We start from the raw sequence: 16,583 nt of genomic DNA, 5'->3' as shown, positions 1-16,583 counted from the left end.
AGCCGACTTTTGACCAAATTTCCCACCAGTTACTTTTTAATACTAGTAATAATAGATGAAATTGCCCATCTTCTTTTCTTCCAATAAAAGTTCAAACAGTAAGGAAGACAATGGTTTTGTAAATCCAGAATACCTGGTCATTCTGGATAGACAACCTGATTTATCATGGATGAGTAGAAGCATGTGTTTACTTGAAATTTGGGCAGGACTCTTAGGCTGTCTTCCTTAATCTCATGACGCCCATAATGATATTTCTCAATACATAATTTAAAGGAAACCAAGAGCAGCAGAATACATTTTTAGCTCCCTCAGGTTCTGAGACACATGACTAGAGTATTAAAAATAAATCCCCATATTGTCTGTACTAGAAGCATCTTCAGATCTTTTACTATATAAGTATTACAGAAAAAGAAAAACCTGTTTTAAGTAAAAACTATTATTCCTCCTAATAGAGCACAATAAGCGTCTAGCTCAGTTCCAGAGCTCATTAAAGCGGAACCCTCATTACCAGACTTTGGAGAGAGACCTCATTGAACTCCAGGAGCAGCAACTTTTTGAGTTGTTTGTAGTAGTCTCTTTGAAGAAGAAGCCGTCTGGAGATGGCTATATTCCCTATATCACGCAACAGTATCCCAATAAGGTAAAACTTTTTGCAACCGTTCTCTTTTCACTGCTACATGAAGGGGTTGTCCGATACCTTTGCACTGACGACCTATCCTTAGGCTAGGTCATCAATATATGATCGATTAGGGTGCGACACCCAACACCTTCGTTGATCCTGGTGCCAGCAGTGGTTGAAGATGCTTAGTTGTGGAGCAGAACAGAACAACTCTGTCAACTGCATAGTGGTGCAGGGAGGTAATGAAGGTGTACACCTGTTCAACTGAATGGAGGCAGATCTGCAGTACCTGGTCACAGCCAATATGCAGCTGGCAGAACTGTGCTGTGCAGAACCGCTACTCATCACATCTGGCTGCAACAGGAATAAATGATGGGCAGGGGTGACGGGTGTCGTAATCCCACTCTAGTATTGATGACCTATCCAAAAGATAGGTCATCAACATTTAAGTACTGGACATCCCTTTTTAAGAGTACTGTAACTTGCATGCTTAAGAAAGTATCTTTGAGAAGATGGAGATCTTTGAAAAGATTGTATATTTTATCCAGAAAACTCTTCTAGAGGTTGATCATGTCATTTGTGTAGCTTATCAAATATTGGTAATTGCCTAAAGAGGAAATGACTGATAAACTTTTCTCAATGACATTTACTTTATCTTCAATATTTACTCTTGTATTCTGAAAAAAAAAAACATAAATTCCCAAAATTCGTTAATTCCAATTTTTGTAATGTGTGTTGGCCATAGTGAACAAATGGCTGCTGTGCAAGTCTACCTAAACCATTAACACTCGTATAATGAACAGTCTATGTCACAAATTGAATATATTAATTTTGTCTACTGGTATATTTTTGTTAGAATGAACAGCCCCAGAAACAATCCAAAGATACCGAAGAGAGGCTCAAAGTCATCCCACAATTTTGCTTCCCTGACTCGAATGACTGGGCTCCCACTTCAGGTCTTAAAAGGTAATAGTAAATCTTATGGTTGTCAAATAAACTTATCAACACAACATGTCACTTATGTTTAAACCTGTTAACGGGATAATTTTTTTCTCTAGTGAAACCTTTTCATTTGTGCTGACTGGAGAAGATGGAAGTAGATGGTTTGGTTACTGTAAAAAACTTCTGGTAAGTTGAGTGTTTCATATACACCTGTTGTACTGGCAATACAGTAAGAGTCATCTAGAAAGTAAGATCTTTCTTCCACCAAATACTCAGATTAGATTTGAATCATACTCACCATATCGACCCCCCCCACTGCTCCCGTTCTCGTGCTGCTCATTTCCTTCCCAGTGTCTACTTCCTGCTGTAACAATGACATACTGTCCTGCAGTACAAACCACTGGCTGCCACTGATCAACACTGGTTGGCTGTAGTGGTCACATGTGTCTGTGATGGGATGTGATTACTGAAGCAGAAAGTAGAAACTTGATTGGTTGCAGCAGAACAGTAGCGGTGGATTATGAATATAGTGAGTATGACTCGTAATCCAATCTGAGCATTTTGTGGGAAGAAAAATTACTTCTGAAACAGATCCTTTAAATCAAGTTGGAAATAGTAAATTCAGAAGAAATTCGCCCCTTACCTTGTGTGGTGTAATGACCACTGTGTCCGCTAAGGGGCGCTGTGTGGATGTCCCAAGAGAGAGGATGAGTGGCAGAATATGGAAGGACCGTTATGTATCTCAAGGTGGGTGGCCTTGAGATGGAGACTGATGCATGTGTTGAGCAGCAGTGATACTGCTGAGGTGCGGTGTCTAATGTGTCAGGGAGAAGTCTCCAGGTAACTAGGGAGACGGGCGGACCTAGTTACCTACAAACCCACCCAGGGGGTGTGTTTAGTACATTATAGTAAGACTGTGAGTGTGTGAAGGACCTGTGATGAGGTCATAGCCATGTGACCCGGTGGGCGTGGCTACGGACCATATATGATGGCCAACTGAATGCAGGGACCTGGTTGGTCCAGAGCGGAAGGTCCCGCTAGGAGAGGTGTCTCCTGGCTCACCGCATGTGAGGTGGCTGTGAGCAATGGCGATGTGTGCCTGAGAGTTCCCTGGAGGGAAAGAACGTGTGCGGGATGGTGAAGCCGCATGAGGAACCCTGACGGGTGAGATAACGCTGAGGCTGAAGAGCCTGCGCTATGGACATGTGCATAACCTGTGTGAGTGCAGGATAACCAGAGTGAAGCTCTGTAATGGACGCTAAGCTGTTGTATATTGCTGCTGTGGGTTTATGATGGAGGAATAAACCGCATGGACTATGTTATGATTTTATGAAAACCCGATGCCAGATGTGTTTTATTCGCTGCCAAGCGAGTGATCCCCTACTTGCATGACAGCGCTACCTCACACTTGCCATATGCAAGTTTTCCATGCTCACAAGTTTTTCTTTATATTTCGTTGACTGTCTTTTGACATAGGCTTGTGTTTGATTCGCCATGACCTACACCTTCTGCCTCTGAGGGTATAATCTCACAGGTGGCTTAGTGTGGAGACAAGGGCATTGAGTCCTGGCCCATCTTCATAGCTTGCAGGTATATGAGTTGAGCTCTCTATGGGTTGGATTATGCTTCTAGTTTACTAGCTGGACCAATAATTTAATGATAATAATTTAATGTAACTGTATAGTCCCCTCACTTCACATTATGACCATGTTGCTAAAGATTCTATTGTAAGTATTTCTATAACTGGGGCTTACGGACAGCCACAGCATTAAAAGTACCACAATCTGTGTCCCTGCACCTAATTCACCATTTATTCACCTAATTTATGAAAAGCACTGATAAATTTAGTAGGCTCGTCACAATAAGGGCTCATGCAGACGACCATGAAAATTGGATGAGTGCACTCCATTGTTTTGACGGATAGACCTTTTCCCCTTGTTATTCTATGGGGCCATGCACATGGGAAAAAAATCGCGGCATACACAAGTTGCCTCCGATTAAGGTATATCGAATTTCACTCGGCCATTCATGTCTATGGGTCCAAGGAAAAAATTGGATCTCATTCGGATGATTTTCAAAGACAGACTGATGGATTAGGTCTAGAGAAGACAGATTTTTTTTTTTTATTCTCCTCTGAGAAATCAGATCAAACTCTGATCAGAGTGCCATCAGGACTGATTTTCTGGGATGTGAAAAAATCTGTCTTGTGACCTTGGCACAAAACCCAACAATTTTTATTTTTCCATTTTAGCCTCAAGGCAAAGGAAAACGTTTACCTGAAGTCTACTGTATGGTCAGCCGGCTGGGCTGTTTTAACCTCTTTTCCAAGGTAATACTTTTTTTTATAAATTCTCAGTCCACAGACCTGATGTGCACACTTGGAAGTATGAACATGTGGGAGTTGGTAGTGATTGTGGACTTTTTAGTTTTATAAAGGTTTTTTTTTTTGGTCTACATTTAGTGCATATCTTGGTAAAGCCACCTGCGCAAATGCACTTGCCAATGCAGGGGACCACTACAAAAAAACATACCATGCTCTATAGATACATATATTATTAAAATTATTTTTTTTTTTAACCCTGTCAGCTTTAAGTGATATCACTATATATCTATACAGCGGCATATGTTTTAGTTCACCATTTTAAGTATGGTTTGAGAAACACTTATAACTTCTCACCTGAAAAAAGGCTCAGGTGTGATCTAAACAGAGCCCCATGTATATGGGCAGCTTACATCAGACTTGGACTACTAGTAAAAATTATTTTTTTTTCTCTTTTCAGATTCTAGATGAAGTAGAGAAAAGGAGGGAGATGTCCCCTGCTTTGGTGTCTCCATTTATGCGAAGTGTCATGGACGCTCCGTTCCCAGCTCCGGGAAGAACCATAACTGTGAAGAGTTTCCTGCCAGGATCAGGAAATGAGGTATATTTATCCATTTATATGGAATAGTAAAAGATCAGATATTATTTCACCTAGGCAGGCTTTGTAGTAAATTATCATATTTTTTTGGACTATAAGATGCACTTTTTTCCCAAAATATTTTGGGGGAAAATGGGGGTGCGTCTTATAATCGGAGTGCCTTTACAGTTAGCATGGTGACAGCAGGAGTCGGGCGATTCTTCCGGTGGTCCTGTGCTAAAGGGCGATGATCTTGCTCCCATTCCAGCCTGGTGCAGCAGTTTCGGCAGTGCTCGGTGCTGCGGGGGACTCCGGCAACATTATGTCAAATCCCGAAGTCCCCGCAGTTCTTGATGCTGTGGCCTCTGGGAAAATGGCCACCGGAGACCGCGCATACGCAAATTAAGATCTCGTCTCTGAGATCTCGTCTTCCGAGATCTCGGGACGAGATCGAGATCTCAATCTTTTCCCGGAGGCCACAGCATCAAGGCAATAGAAGTGCAGGGGCTCCTGGCTCCTGGCTTTTACAAAATGTCACCGGAGCCCCTCGCACCGCTGAACCTGCAGCACCAGGCTGGGATCAGAGTGAGATCATCGCCCTGTAGTGTCAGACCACCAGAAGAATCGCCTAACTCCCGCTGCTGCCAGCACTGCTGATTTCCCCCCCCCCCGTGTAAGATGAATTGAGGACTGTAAGATGGACCCCCATTTGACTCATTATTTTTTTTCTCCCATTTTCCTTCTGAAAATTTGGGGTGTGTCTTATGGTCCGGTGCATCTTATAGTACGAAAAATACGGTAATGTTTTGGGCAGAACAGTGATACGTTCTGATATGGTGGCTATACACTTAAAGGGGTTTTCTGAGATACTACAAAATTTGGATAAAGTGAGAGGAAATATAATAAGAAAACCTATATTCACCTGTTATCACCTACTATTTTGACACCACCGCTCCAATGATCCCTGTCCATCGTTGTTCCCTTGTGCGAACAGGGCCTAAACTATAAGTCCTCACTATTATAGTGTCTTCTGTTTTCTAGGTGATTGAGCTCTGCAGGCCCATGGATTCTAGATTGGAGCATGTTGACTTTGACTGCCTATTCAGCTGCCTCAGTGTTCACCATCTCGTCAAGGTCTTTGCTTCACTTCTGCTTGAGCGACGAGTCATCTTTGTAGCTGACAAATTGAGGTAAATCCTGCTGGGTATCGGGATTAATGGTTTAGAATCAATCTTACATCAAGGTTTTGAGCAGCTTTCTGTTTTAATTTTTGTTTTATTTTAATGGTCACATAGCGAAATTTCAGATCAGTTATTTTTACAATTTTTTGGGGGCAAGCTACTGTGGCCTCTGGCCTTCAGTAGAATTCAGAAATTTTAAAATTGAAAAAAAGGTTTAGATGTTCTTTACATTACAGTCATTAACAACAGTAATATTGAGTTTAGGATGAAATATCACAATCTATCTTTTTTTTCCCCTTTTAGCACATTGTCTAAGTGTGCTCATGCAGTGGTTGCCCTTCTTTATCCCTTCACGTGGCAGCACACCTACATCCCCGTCCTTCCCGCTTCCATGATTGACATTGTCTGCTCTCCTACTCCATTCCTTACTGGGATCCTGTCTTGTTCTTTACCTCTGCTCAGTGATCTTCCTATTGAAGAGGTAAGTCTTAAGGTTGTGTGTTAGTAAGTAGTTACATCCACAAATGGCTTCCTTTTTACATCCTTGTAGAATACAGAAGATGTGGGTAGTGGCATGCCAACTTGGTGCCAAACTATCACTAGAGATGGGGACATCTTTACCTTAACTAAGGACTACCATACAGTATATCTGGATATTTATATGCTTTATTTTTTCTTTGCTTTTCTAGGTATTAATTGTTGATTTATGTGGAAACAAGTTTCTTCAGCAGGTGAGAACTCTTTACTCTGCATGCCAATCACAGAGTTGTAAGGCCCATAGAGATTGGCTGATAATTGGGGACGAGCGAATCTGAAAACCTTCCAATTATCAAATTGTCTACACAGGCCAACAATCGCCCAACACATGAGCGAGTCATTAATTTGTAGGGTGCAATGATTTTTTTTAAAAGGCTTATAACTCGTTCTCGGCAGCACATCTTCCTTTGTAAATGTGAAATATGCTGCTGATACAATTCTGAACTGTAGTACAATCAAATTAACCATTATTCTGCATGCATTGAAGTGTGCTCGGCTTGTCTAAACAGACTACTAAAGTGAACCTGCCAGCTGATTTATGCTGTGCGAATCATAACCGCATAAATTGGATACCCCCTCTGTCCCAACAATGCTGTAGATAAGCCCCCGATGAAACCTGAAATATAAAAAAACATGTTAGATTATACTCATCGGTGGGTGTCACGGTCCGGTCAGGCGCCTCCCATCTTCATTGTATTTTTGACACAGTGAAAATACTCATCTTTGATACACAGCCTTAAAGGGAGTCTGTCACCCCCATCTTAGCCCTATCAGCTGCTGGCACCGCCATCAGGGGCTTATCTACAGCATTCTGTAATGCTGTAGATAAGCCCCCGATGTAATCTGAAAGATAAGAAAAACGAGTTATATTATACTCACCCCAGCGTTTGGTCCGGTTCGATGGGTGTCGCCGTCCCATCCGGCGCCTCCCATCTTCATATGATGATGTCTTCCTCCTTGCTTCTCCCTCGGCACCTGCGCAGGCGTATTTTATCTGCCCTGTTGAGGGCAGAGTAATGTACTGGAGTGCGTAGGCGCCAGGAAAGGTCAGAGAGGTCCGGCGTCTGTGCACTGGAGTACATTACTCTGCCCTCAACAGGGCAGATAAACTACGCCTGCGCAGAAGCCGAGGGAGAAGCAAGGAGGAGGACATCATCATATGAAGATAGGTGTCGCCGTCCCATCCGGCGCCTCCCATCGAACCGGACCAAGCGCTGGGGTGAGTATAATATAACTCGTTTTTCTTATCTTTCAGGTTACATCGGGGGCTTATCTACAGCATTACAGAATGCTGTAGATAAGCCCCTGATGGCGGTGCCAGCAGCTGATGGGGCTAAAATGGGGGTGACAGACTCCCTTTAAGGCTATGTATCAAAGATGAGTATTTTCACTGTGTCAAAAATACAATGTTTTACAGTTCCGGCAAAGTGGATGGATTTTATAGAGATCCCATGCCCAATGTACTTTTTTTATTTTTTTACTCTGCATAAACTGACCTTTGGTGTGTGTTTCAAATCCACAACATGTCAATTTTTCTCTTATGAGTACACTCAGTTTTATCTGCAGATTTTCCCCATAGAGTTGAATTAGATGCGGAAAATTTGCATGGTAAGAACCATACATGCGTTTTTAGCACATTTCTGTGGTGGAAGCATGTGATGTTTTGTCAAAGCCAAATTCCAGGAGGTATCAAAAACAAAGCGGTTTGATTTAAAAACCTGACATGTCAAAATTAGAAAAAAAAACCCCCACAAGTAACCTACTTTAACTAATGGCTGCAGAATATCTGCAACATCAAAAACTCACCAAAAGCTCATCGTGGGGACATAGCTTAAAAGAAAACCCTTATGGGCTTGCATGTAGCCAAGGTCAGCTAATGAAAATGTGCGCTCACGCTTTTCTCATTTATATTTATAGTACTGTTGGATGGGGGATAACAAGATAAATTGTTGTTTGAGATGCAATTTACATATAATCATTTATCACAGTGGATCTAAAATACAAATGTATTTAACAAAGATGTGCTATTTGTGTGTAGACAAGATAATTGATTACAACTGTGATAATTCAGTCTGTTGTTGGCAATGGGTGGTGATTTTCAGCCTCGGTGTATCCTCCTGTACACCAAGCCATTATGTGCATTTAGGTCATCTTCTTATACCTGGTCTCAGGAGGATGTAAACTCCCTGCCCTGTGATTGCATACAAGGTCTTTTGTAAAGTGGTTGCAAAATGACAGCTCCAATCTGATCCCTGGGGCAATCCGCCAAAATGAGGGCGTTTACTAGATGTACCATCTGGCCTATTTCCAACTCATCCTCCCTTTAGCACAGAGCCGAGTGCACAATGCGTGTTTTTCTTGTCTGGCTTCATCCTGCCCATATGATGATGAATTATCATTTGGACACCCAGTTAGCGGTTGCCACCTTCCTATCATATACCACTGTATACATACAAATGAGTCACCTGGGAATGAAAGACTACTGAACGAGAATACTAGGGTTGGTGACACTTACTTTAGAGGATCTAAATTAAAAGGAAGCGTCAACAATCTTTAATGATCAACACTGTACTTGCATCATTTTGCAAAACATAAGACTTAAGTTATTGATCTTCGTTCTCCATAGGTATCGGATGAAGATGACATTTTACCTAACAAGCTCCAGGCTGCTCTGGTCCAGATCTTGGAGCAAAGAAATGACATTATGTATCACGAACAACATTTCACAGAAGGTAGGCAAGAGATACCGGATAAGTGATGTTGGTGTTACATTGTATTGATCACTATAGTTGCAGTTGTTGTTTGATACAATGTTTGCTACATAATAGAAAAATATTTTAGACACTTCCTGATATGTATTAATGAACACATATTACCAATTTCAGTAATTGACCATCTATATGTAGTTGACTCTTGTAAAGACAAAACCCCTCTAAAGGCTATATAACTAATATATACATACATACATGTCTGGCAATATTCCTTCATTGCATGTGTTTATTGTAACTATTAAAGAAGTTTGAGTTAGATAAACTTGAAATTAATGCACTTCATTATCAAAGACCCACCTTTGTCCCTAAGTCAGTTCCAGGCCTGAAATAAGAGGACCTCATTCTACTTACTGTGTCTTTGACATATAAGAAAAGAGTTGGGTTGGTTTATTTGTTCAGTAGATCTGTCTACCCTCCTTTTCCATCACAGCTGATGCAGAGAAACAGAAGGGGGGTGACTTAGTTACTGAATAAGCCTGACAGCCAGCCCCCTTCGTATACATTAATGACACATGAAGGCGCCTTCTTGCACAGAAGCAAATTTAGCTGCCCCAACCTGAGATATCAGTCATACTTTAAACTAATATACTTCTACTCTCATTCATTTTACTTGTATAGCGCCATCATATTCCATAGCACTTTACCCATTGGGGCCATAATATAAGTTACTTATCCGTATGTTTTTGGGGGGTGGGGAAAACTAGAGTACCTGGAGGAAACCCATGCAAACATGGGAAGAACATGCAAACTTCTTGCAGATGTTATCCTTGGTGCAATCAACCAAAGACCCCAGCTTAGTAACCACTGAGCCACCTTCCAGTTCTTTTTAGTAGGTTTTTTTTTTATTTTAATCATCTGTTATATGACTAGACATTACTCAATAATGCAGTTATATCTGCAGTACATGCATGTGATAAAATCTATTTGTCTACTCCGGTTTTCATATTTAACCCGCAATTCCCTTGTTTTCAGAAGAAGTTAACCTGAATTCGTTGGTATCGGAAGCCTTTGTTTGGTTCTTTGTGGAAATAGTTGGGCATTACTCTGTGCACATTTATGTGAATGAGAAGGGAGAGCGAGTATTCCAAAGAGAACTGTTCCGCAAGTCCCACACTTCCAGGAGCGTGCGCCAGTTCCTTGACCTCTTCATGGAGACTCAGATGTTTGCAGGTTTTACACAGGACAGAGAACTGAGAAAAAGTGTGGTAAAAGGTAAGACAAGGCCAAATAGTTTGTAACTATTGTTACTGGTTGGTCCAGCTAAAATTTGTCTAACATGTATGGCCCACTTAAGGTTCCCTGTATCAGTGTCAGTGTTTTTAACCTTGGAGTGTGTCATAAGGAAAGAAAAGATTAGACTACAAGAAGGAACTTGGATATCAAGCAAAAACAAAAGTCTCGTTTGATGCTTGTTCTTTTCTCCTACTTTATGTAGCAAATTTGTATTAGACTGGTTAGTTGAAAACACTTTTATATTCTTTTTGTTGGTTTTATGCATGAGGATGTAGCTAAAAATGTACCTGTTTAAGGGTGTATTCACATTGAGCAAATTCTGCTGTAGTATCGTAAAAAACGCTTCCAAGTTCTCTTCAAGTGGGCCTCCTCTTAATTCCAACGGGAAGACATGCATATAGTGCACGTGGTGTTGCTTGTGTTTGTTTTTTATATTTTTTTATTTTATTTTGCAAGCTTGATAAAAACCAGAAATCTCAGTTCCTGAGATATTTGTGTCAGATATAAAGGTCCAAATTTGACTACCTAATTAACAGACGCAGATAAATGTCCCATGCACAGAAAAATAAAAACTACATAACAAAAGAAAACATTTTTTTTACATGACTTTAAGGCTAAGTGCACACGTACCGGAACTCTCGCGGAAATTACCGCGAGAATTCCGGAATTCCAGTCCGCTGGAAAATCGCACTTTAAATTCCCGCGATTTTCCCGCGGAAAAACTAGCATTTTGCAAGCGTATTTAGCTTGCAAAATGCTAGCGTTCTCCAAGCGATCTGTAGCATCGCTTGGAGAACTGATTGACAGGTTGGTCACACTCGTCAAACAGTGTTTGACAAGTGTGACCAACTTCTTTACTACTGAGGCTGCCTATGCGGCATCAGTAGTAAAAGATATAATGTAAAAAAAATGGTGTTATTCTCACCTTCCGACGTCCCGCGCAGGCGTTCCCAGTAATCCTTTGCGAAAATGCCCGCGATGACGTCCGTTCTCGCGGGATCGCGACGTCTCGCGGTCATTCGCGATGACCACGAGACTTCGTGATCCCGCGAGATCGGACGCCATCGCGGGCATTTTCGCAAAGGATTACTGGGAACGGAAGTGTGGAGAGAGGCGGGAAGGCTGCGGGGGACGCCGGAAGGTGAGAATAACAATATTTTTTATTTTATAATTCTATTTTTTACAGGGATATGGTACCCAAAGCCCGGAGGACAGTCTCCTCTCCTCCTGACCGTGGGTACCATCCGCAATTGTTCTGCTTACTTTTCGCATGGTGTGCACAGCCACATGCGGGAAGTAAGCGGAACAATGCATTCCTATGGGTGCGGGATCGCCGCGATTCCGCAAATTAATGAGCATGCTGCGTTTTTTACCGCGAAGCGATTCCGCCGCGGTACAAACCGCAGCATTAGCACAGCATTGCGGAATGCATGGGATGCTTATTTTTTGCGGCAAAATCGCGCGGTTAAAACTGCCGCGGAAACGCGAAAAAAACGCCACGTGTGAACTCAGCCTTATACTGAAAGATCCGAGCCAAAAAGCCCCATGTGAATACAGTACATCCTTATTAATAATATCTATTAAATGCATGTGATGGGAAAGCTTCTCGTTAGCACGATGATTGCGATACTTAAGTGGAAAATGGTCTCTCTTTCTCATTTAGGACTTTTTGAGGTGCGAGCATGTGAATATCTGAAGACCCTACCTGAAACGGAGCCTAGCGGTGTTAACAAGTTTTTGAAAGGCTTAAGTATGTCTAATTTATTTTTTGCTTGCCATATTTTCATAGTAGTAGTAATAGGGACAAGTCCTCTGCAGACACTGTTGCCACTTTACTGTATACAGAATTAGGGTTACCATATTTTTACGGTAATTCATTATTTGTATTTTAAAGGAGTTGTCTACTACTAGGACAACCCCTTCTTAAACTAAATGTTCGGCCCCTATAACATAATAAAGCATGTACTCCCCTCCCATGCCGGCAGTGTTCCCATGGTGTCGACGCTAGCTCTCCCCAGGGCTGTGATGTGGTGTTGTGATACATGATGCCCGGCACCCAATCAGCGCTGGTGTCACTGTCTCCGCCTTCGTAGATCTGAACATGAAGAGGAAGCCAGTGCTGCAGATGATTTTGGACTTCTTCATGTTCAGTTTGTCCGAAGGCGGAGACAGTGACTCCAGCGCTGATTGGGCGTGGGCATCATGTGTCATTTCACTGCATCACAGCCCCGGGACTGCGAGTGCCAACACCGCTGGAACAGAACCGGCATGACAGACGAATATATGTTTCATTATTTTATCGGGGCCAAACATTTAGTTTAAAAAGGGTTGTCCTAGTATTGGGCAACCCCTTTTAATGTCTATTAATTGTCCCAAAAGTAAGAGACCAAATGGGGTCGTCTTAAGCAGTTTGGGTATGCAAATGTATCGCTGGATTTGGAAACACTTCCAAAATGTCCGCTTCTAAATTCTACCATGCAGTAGATGGCTCAATTCATTACTTCAGAAGAATCTATAGTCCCTGCTGCCCAAACAACTTCTTTAGTGAGGAGAACACCTCCTAAAGGGATTATTTCAGTAGTTTTTTGCTATGTAATGTCAGAGCAGCATGATGTAGAGCCTTATTCCACTGATGTCACTTAATAAGCTCTATGTTGCAGGTTCAATAAAATCAGCAGATTATCATTTCAGGACTAGGTGTCTTGTGCCTCCTAGTCAACAGCCACCGAATACCGACTTTCGATCAATGTACAGTGTATAGAGAAAGCAGCCAATCAGTGGTGTGTGGGTCAAGTGGGGGGGGTGTGTGGTTATACAGGGTTCATCATTTAGTGAACTGCTAGATCTGCAACAGATAGATAAAACAGTAATTGCATCTAAATAACTGCAGGCAGACCAGCAAATTACACATTTCTGGAATCAGGGTCTCAGTCCCTATATCACGTTGTTCTCAAATTAACATCATAAAAACCTGGTGATAGATTCCCTTCACAGTTTAGATGAAGAGATAAGTACTCCATAAATACACTAGATTTGGGTAATAAATTATTTCTTGATGATAACTGTTTCTACGGAGACCATGAAGTTCAATCCCCTGTACCAGGGCATTACCGGAGAATTATCTTTGAGAGGGTTTACTTTTCCCTTTGCACTCCCCTTTACACTCCCCTTTACCAATATTCAACAGGAGGCATCGTGAAGGGAGAAAAAAGAACATGCCCTCAGAAGAACATACATTCTCCAGTGAGATGTAATGATAGACAGCCCTGTTCTCTGCAACTACTGCATAGAAAATAACATAGATGTCATTACAAACACTTCCAGCTTTTATCTCACTGCAGTTAGTGTGGGGAAAGAAGGAGAGGAGCTGAGTGTGATTACAAACAGCTCTGCAGCTCACAACTCAATGCTGACTATTCTAACCCTCTCCAATACTGACTGCTGTGAGATGAAAGCTGGAGATGGGTGTAGTCACACTCAGCTCTGCTGTACTATACACAGTAGCTGCAGAGATCAGGGCTGCTTATGATTGGTTAGCAATCTACAGGGGAAAAGTTCACTTCTCTAGAGATAAATCTCTGCTAATGTCCCTTTTAGGGTTATCATAGATTAAAACCTAAACTTTGAGCTAATATGTCTGCAATAGATATTGACATTGAAACTGTATAAAAACAATAAAGTAAATATGAATACTGTCTGCAATCTAACTAATGTCTTATGTATAATATGTAATATTTATTTTGTAAAGGTAGTAAAATGAAGTTATTTCACAAGAAATAAAGGATATGAAAACCTTGCTCGTCCTCCATAAAGACTTGCCACTTGTTGGGCGTTACCATATAAATGCTGACGGCTTCCATCAGTTTCTGAAGCAAAGAATTGAAGAGAACTTCACGTCATGCTTTGGAATAGACTGAAATGAGGAAGAGAAAGATGAGTCTTTGACCTACATTATATATATCTCTGAATTATTTAACCACTGGAAAAGGTTAGATTGCTTGAAGATATATTACAAGCAAGAGAAGGAATGAAAATGTTGAATTTGCTGGATCACCTCTCCTGGCTGCTTAAATCATGATGTACATGAAGTTTTAACTCTTGGGAGAGTGTTACATTTGGGATGACCAAACATTCCTCACTGAAAGAGATTTTTTTTTTTTTAATTTTTGGACAAAACTCTAGGGTCCAACTGGATAGTAGTGTAAATATTGTCAGCCAATAAAATGGAAAAATACTATTGAGAGACGATTTCCACATTTTATATCGCATAGTAATTTGTGTTATCCTGACAAGCAAGCCAGAGGGATTACCATGGGATTTTAGAGATTCACTTGAATTTGTATTAATTCATCATAAACACAGAAGGCAGAAAAAAAGAAAAAAAAAATTAAAAAGCACTTCTATAACTTATATGTAAATATCAGAAGAGAACTTGTCTCCCAACGAACTACATGAATCATTCTGCACTTATGTATATATTGATACTGTATTACATTGGACTTCCAAAATGGCAATATACTATGTGGCAGATATGTAAACTCCTAAAACTGGTTGCCGCTTATCACTGTGAAATGTACCATAATGGACACTGCTGTGTAAATAATATTACTGTAAAACGTGTGGGACACTGCATGCATTTACAATGCAAAGGTCATGTCTGCATTTTAGGTTTACTTGTAATATATATGATTAAGATATAACAATGCACTTTACTTAGTCTCATATTGCAATTTATAATATGCTAAGGGTTTTTTCTTTTCGGGACTAAAACATTGATGGCCTATGATTAGAATAGCCCACTAATGGTTCATTGTGGGTGTCTTCTGCACCAGTACTTGCCCCATTTAGGATTCTTTGGTGTGAGCAAACATTTGCTACAACCTGAATGACTACTTTAATTTGGAGTTTTAGTGTTAGAAAATGACAGTGGCGGGGGTACTCCAGGGCGCACCGTGTTATCCCTGTGTCATTTTGACCGGATGGTCCTACCAAAGACATTTTTTGTTGTAAAACTTCAAGGGTCTGGCCTTTTTGAGTGCTAATTGGGAAATATTGCTTTATGCTCCTTTATCGCTGTAGAGATTCTGAAGGTTCAGACAAGCAATTTTTGATTTAAAAAAAAAAAAAACTTCCATGACATTCCATTTTTGTATTTGTTCATTGATCTTCATAAATTCTATACAGTTCATACAAGTACACTGAGGACGAGACCCACACCACTGACGAGTATTTGGGGCTATAGAGGCATTTTTTTATTTTTAAAGTTCCAGACACTATTCCTACAGCTGCTGAATGTGATCGATATCTACAAATATTCCACTTGGAGGAAACCAGCTTGTTGAAGTGGATGTCCTCATCCCTTTCCCCCCACATTCTGCATAGAACACATCCTATTCTTTTTTAGGATATTCAGTTTTTCCACCAGATACAAACACTTGTCTTTTTTCCCAGCTCTTGTGTGATACCAGTAAACATGATTAAGGTTCGGCCAGGCAAAATAACATTTTTCTAATGTAGTGTCATATTTTTAATAGATACAGTTGTGCTATGTATTTCAGTTTCTTTATATCTTTCATCTTTCCCGGCCTTAATTTTTTTTTTTTCATCTCTGTTTGATAAATCTGAAGCGCACCCCTTCTTAATGTTGAATTTGGCAGCCGCGCTTCTAAATTTCTATCATGTAAATTATTATTATAACTCACAAGGAGCTGAAAAAGTCACCAATGAGACATTAATAAAATGCGGGGATCTATGTATTTTTATCGCTCTAAATGATATGTAACTCCGTCCCCATGCTATACCCCTGCAGAGTATTACTATACATGATATATTCCACATGCTATATCCTGATCGGTTTATACACTGAGGACTTGCTACCAATCCACTATACTCATTCCGTATCTGTATACCTGAGACTTTATATCAATGTGGGGGAACATAGTGCAGGAGCTAGAACAAGATTATACGTTGTGAATGGCACACACCGATACAGTAATAGGTTGTCATGTATGTTGTAAAATGCGGCTCATATTGAGCTTTTATGTACATATCATAGTATTGTTACTACATGCTTTTCTAGGTAAATGTGGATACTTTATTAAGACTTGTATGAATTCAGTATTATGGGTTTATACTGGTACAGAAATATCAATAAAGTGTTACATGGAACGTCTAGAGTCTGTCTTCTGTTAATGCAGCCATGTTACTTGTACCGCTAAAGGGGTTGTAAAATCAGAATGTGAACGTCGAATACGACCAAGTTACTAGGGGCCATGTGATAATAAATTTGCAAGCGGCAAACGCTGCAGCTTCAACCAGAAGTAAAAGCTGATTTTTCGGCACAGAATGGCCTACGGCAGGGAGAAGTCCAACATGGCCAATTCAATCTTCACTCAGTGCCTTC

General features: G+C 40.8%; 1 protein-coding gene across 2 annotated transcripts in view; it reads left to right on the top strand.

Annotated features, from left to right (window-relative positions):
* DENND2C (DENN domain containing 2C) overlaps positions 1-16,348 on the top strand; it is a 40,122-nt gene extending 23,774 nt beyond the window's left edge. Inside the window, exons 8-19 of one of the 2 annotated variants that reach the window (XM_073587085.1) lie at positions 453-640; positions 1,476-1,585; positions 1,678-1,747; positions 3,813-3,890; positions 4,342-4,482; positions 5,500-5,648; positions 5,943-6,120; positions 6,329-6,370; positions 8,803-8,908; positions 9,923-10,159; positions 11,844-11,930; positions 13,929-16,348. In XM_073587085.1, coding sequence (XP_073443186.1) covers positions 453-640; positions 1,476-1,585; positions 1,678-1,747; positions 3,813-3,890; positions 4,342-4,482; positions 5,500-5,648; positions 5,943-6,120; positions 6,329-6,370; positions 8,803-8,908; positions 9,923-10,159; positions 11,844-11,930; positions 13,929-13,960 — 1,418 coding nt within the window. In that variant the 3' untranslated portion in view covers positions 13,961-16,348. Of the gene's footprint in view, positions 1-452; positions 641-1,475; positions 1,586-1,677; positions 1,748-3,812; positions 3,891-4,341; positions 4,483-5,499; positions 5,649-5,942; positions 6,121-6,328; positions 6,371-8,802; positions 8,909-9,919; positions 10,160-11,843; positions 11,931-13,928 lie in introns of both variants that reach the window. The other variant, XM_073587084.1, reaches the window with a different exon arrangement.
* The last annotated feature ends 235 nt before the right edge of the window (positions 16,349-16,583 follow it).

This window comes from Dendrobates tinctorius, unplaced genomic scaffold, assembly GCF_039654945.1.
Source record: "Dendrobates tinctorius isolate UK_male_01 unplaced genomic scaffold, ASM3965494v1 ptg000098l, whole genome shotgun sequence".
Classification (NCBI taxonomy): Eukaryota; Metazoa; Chordata; class Amphibia; order Anura; family Dendrobatidae; genus Dendrobates; species Dendrobates tinctorius.
This window is presented reverse-complemented; position numbering and strand designations above follow the sequence as displayed.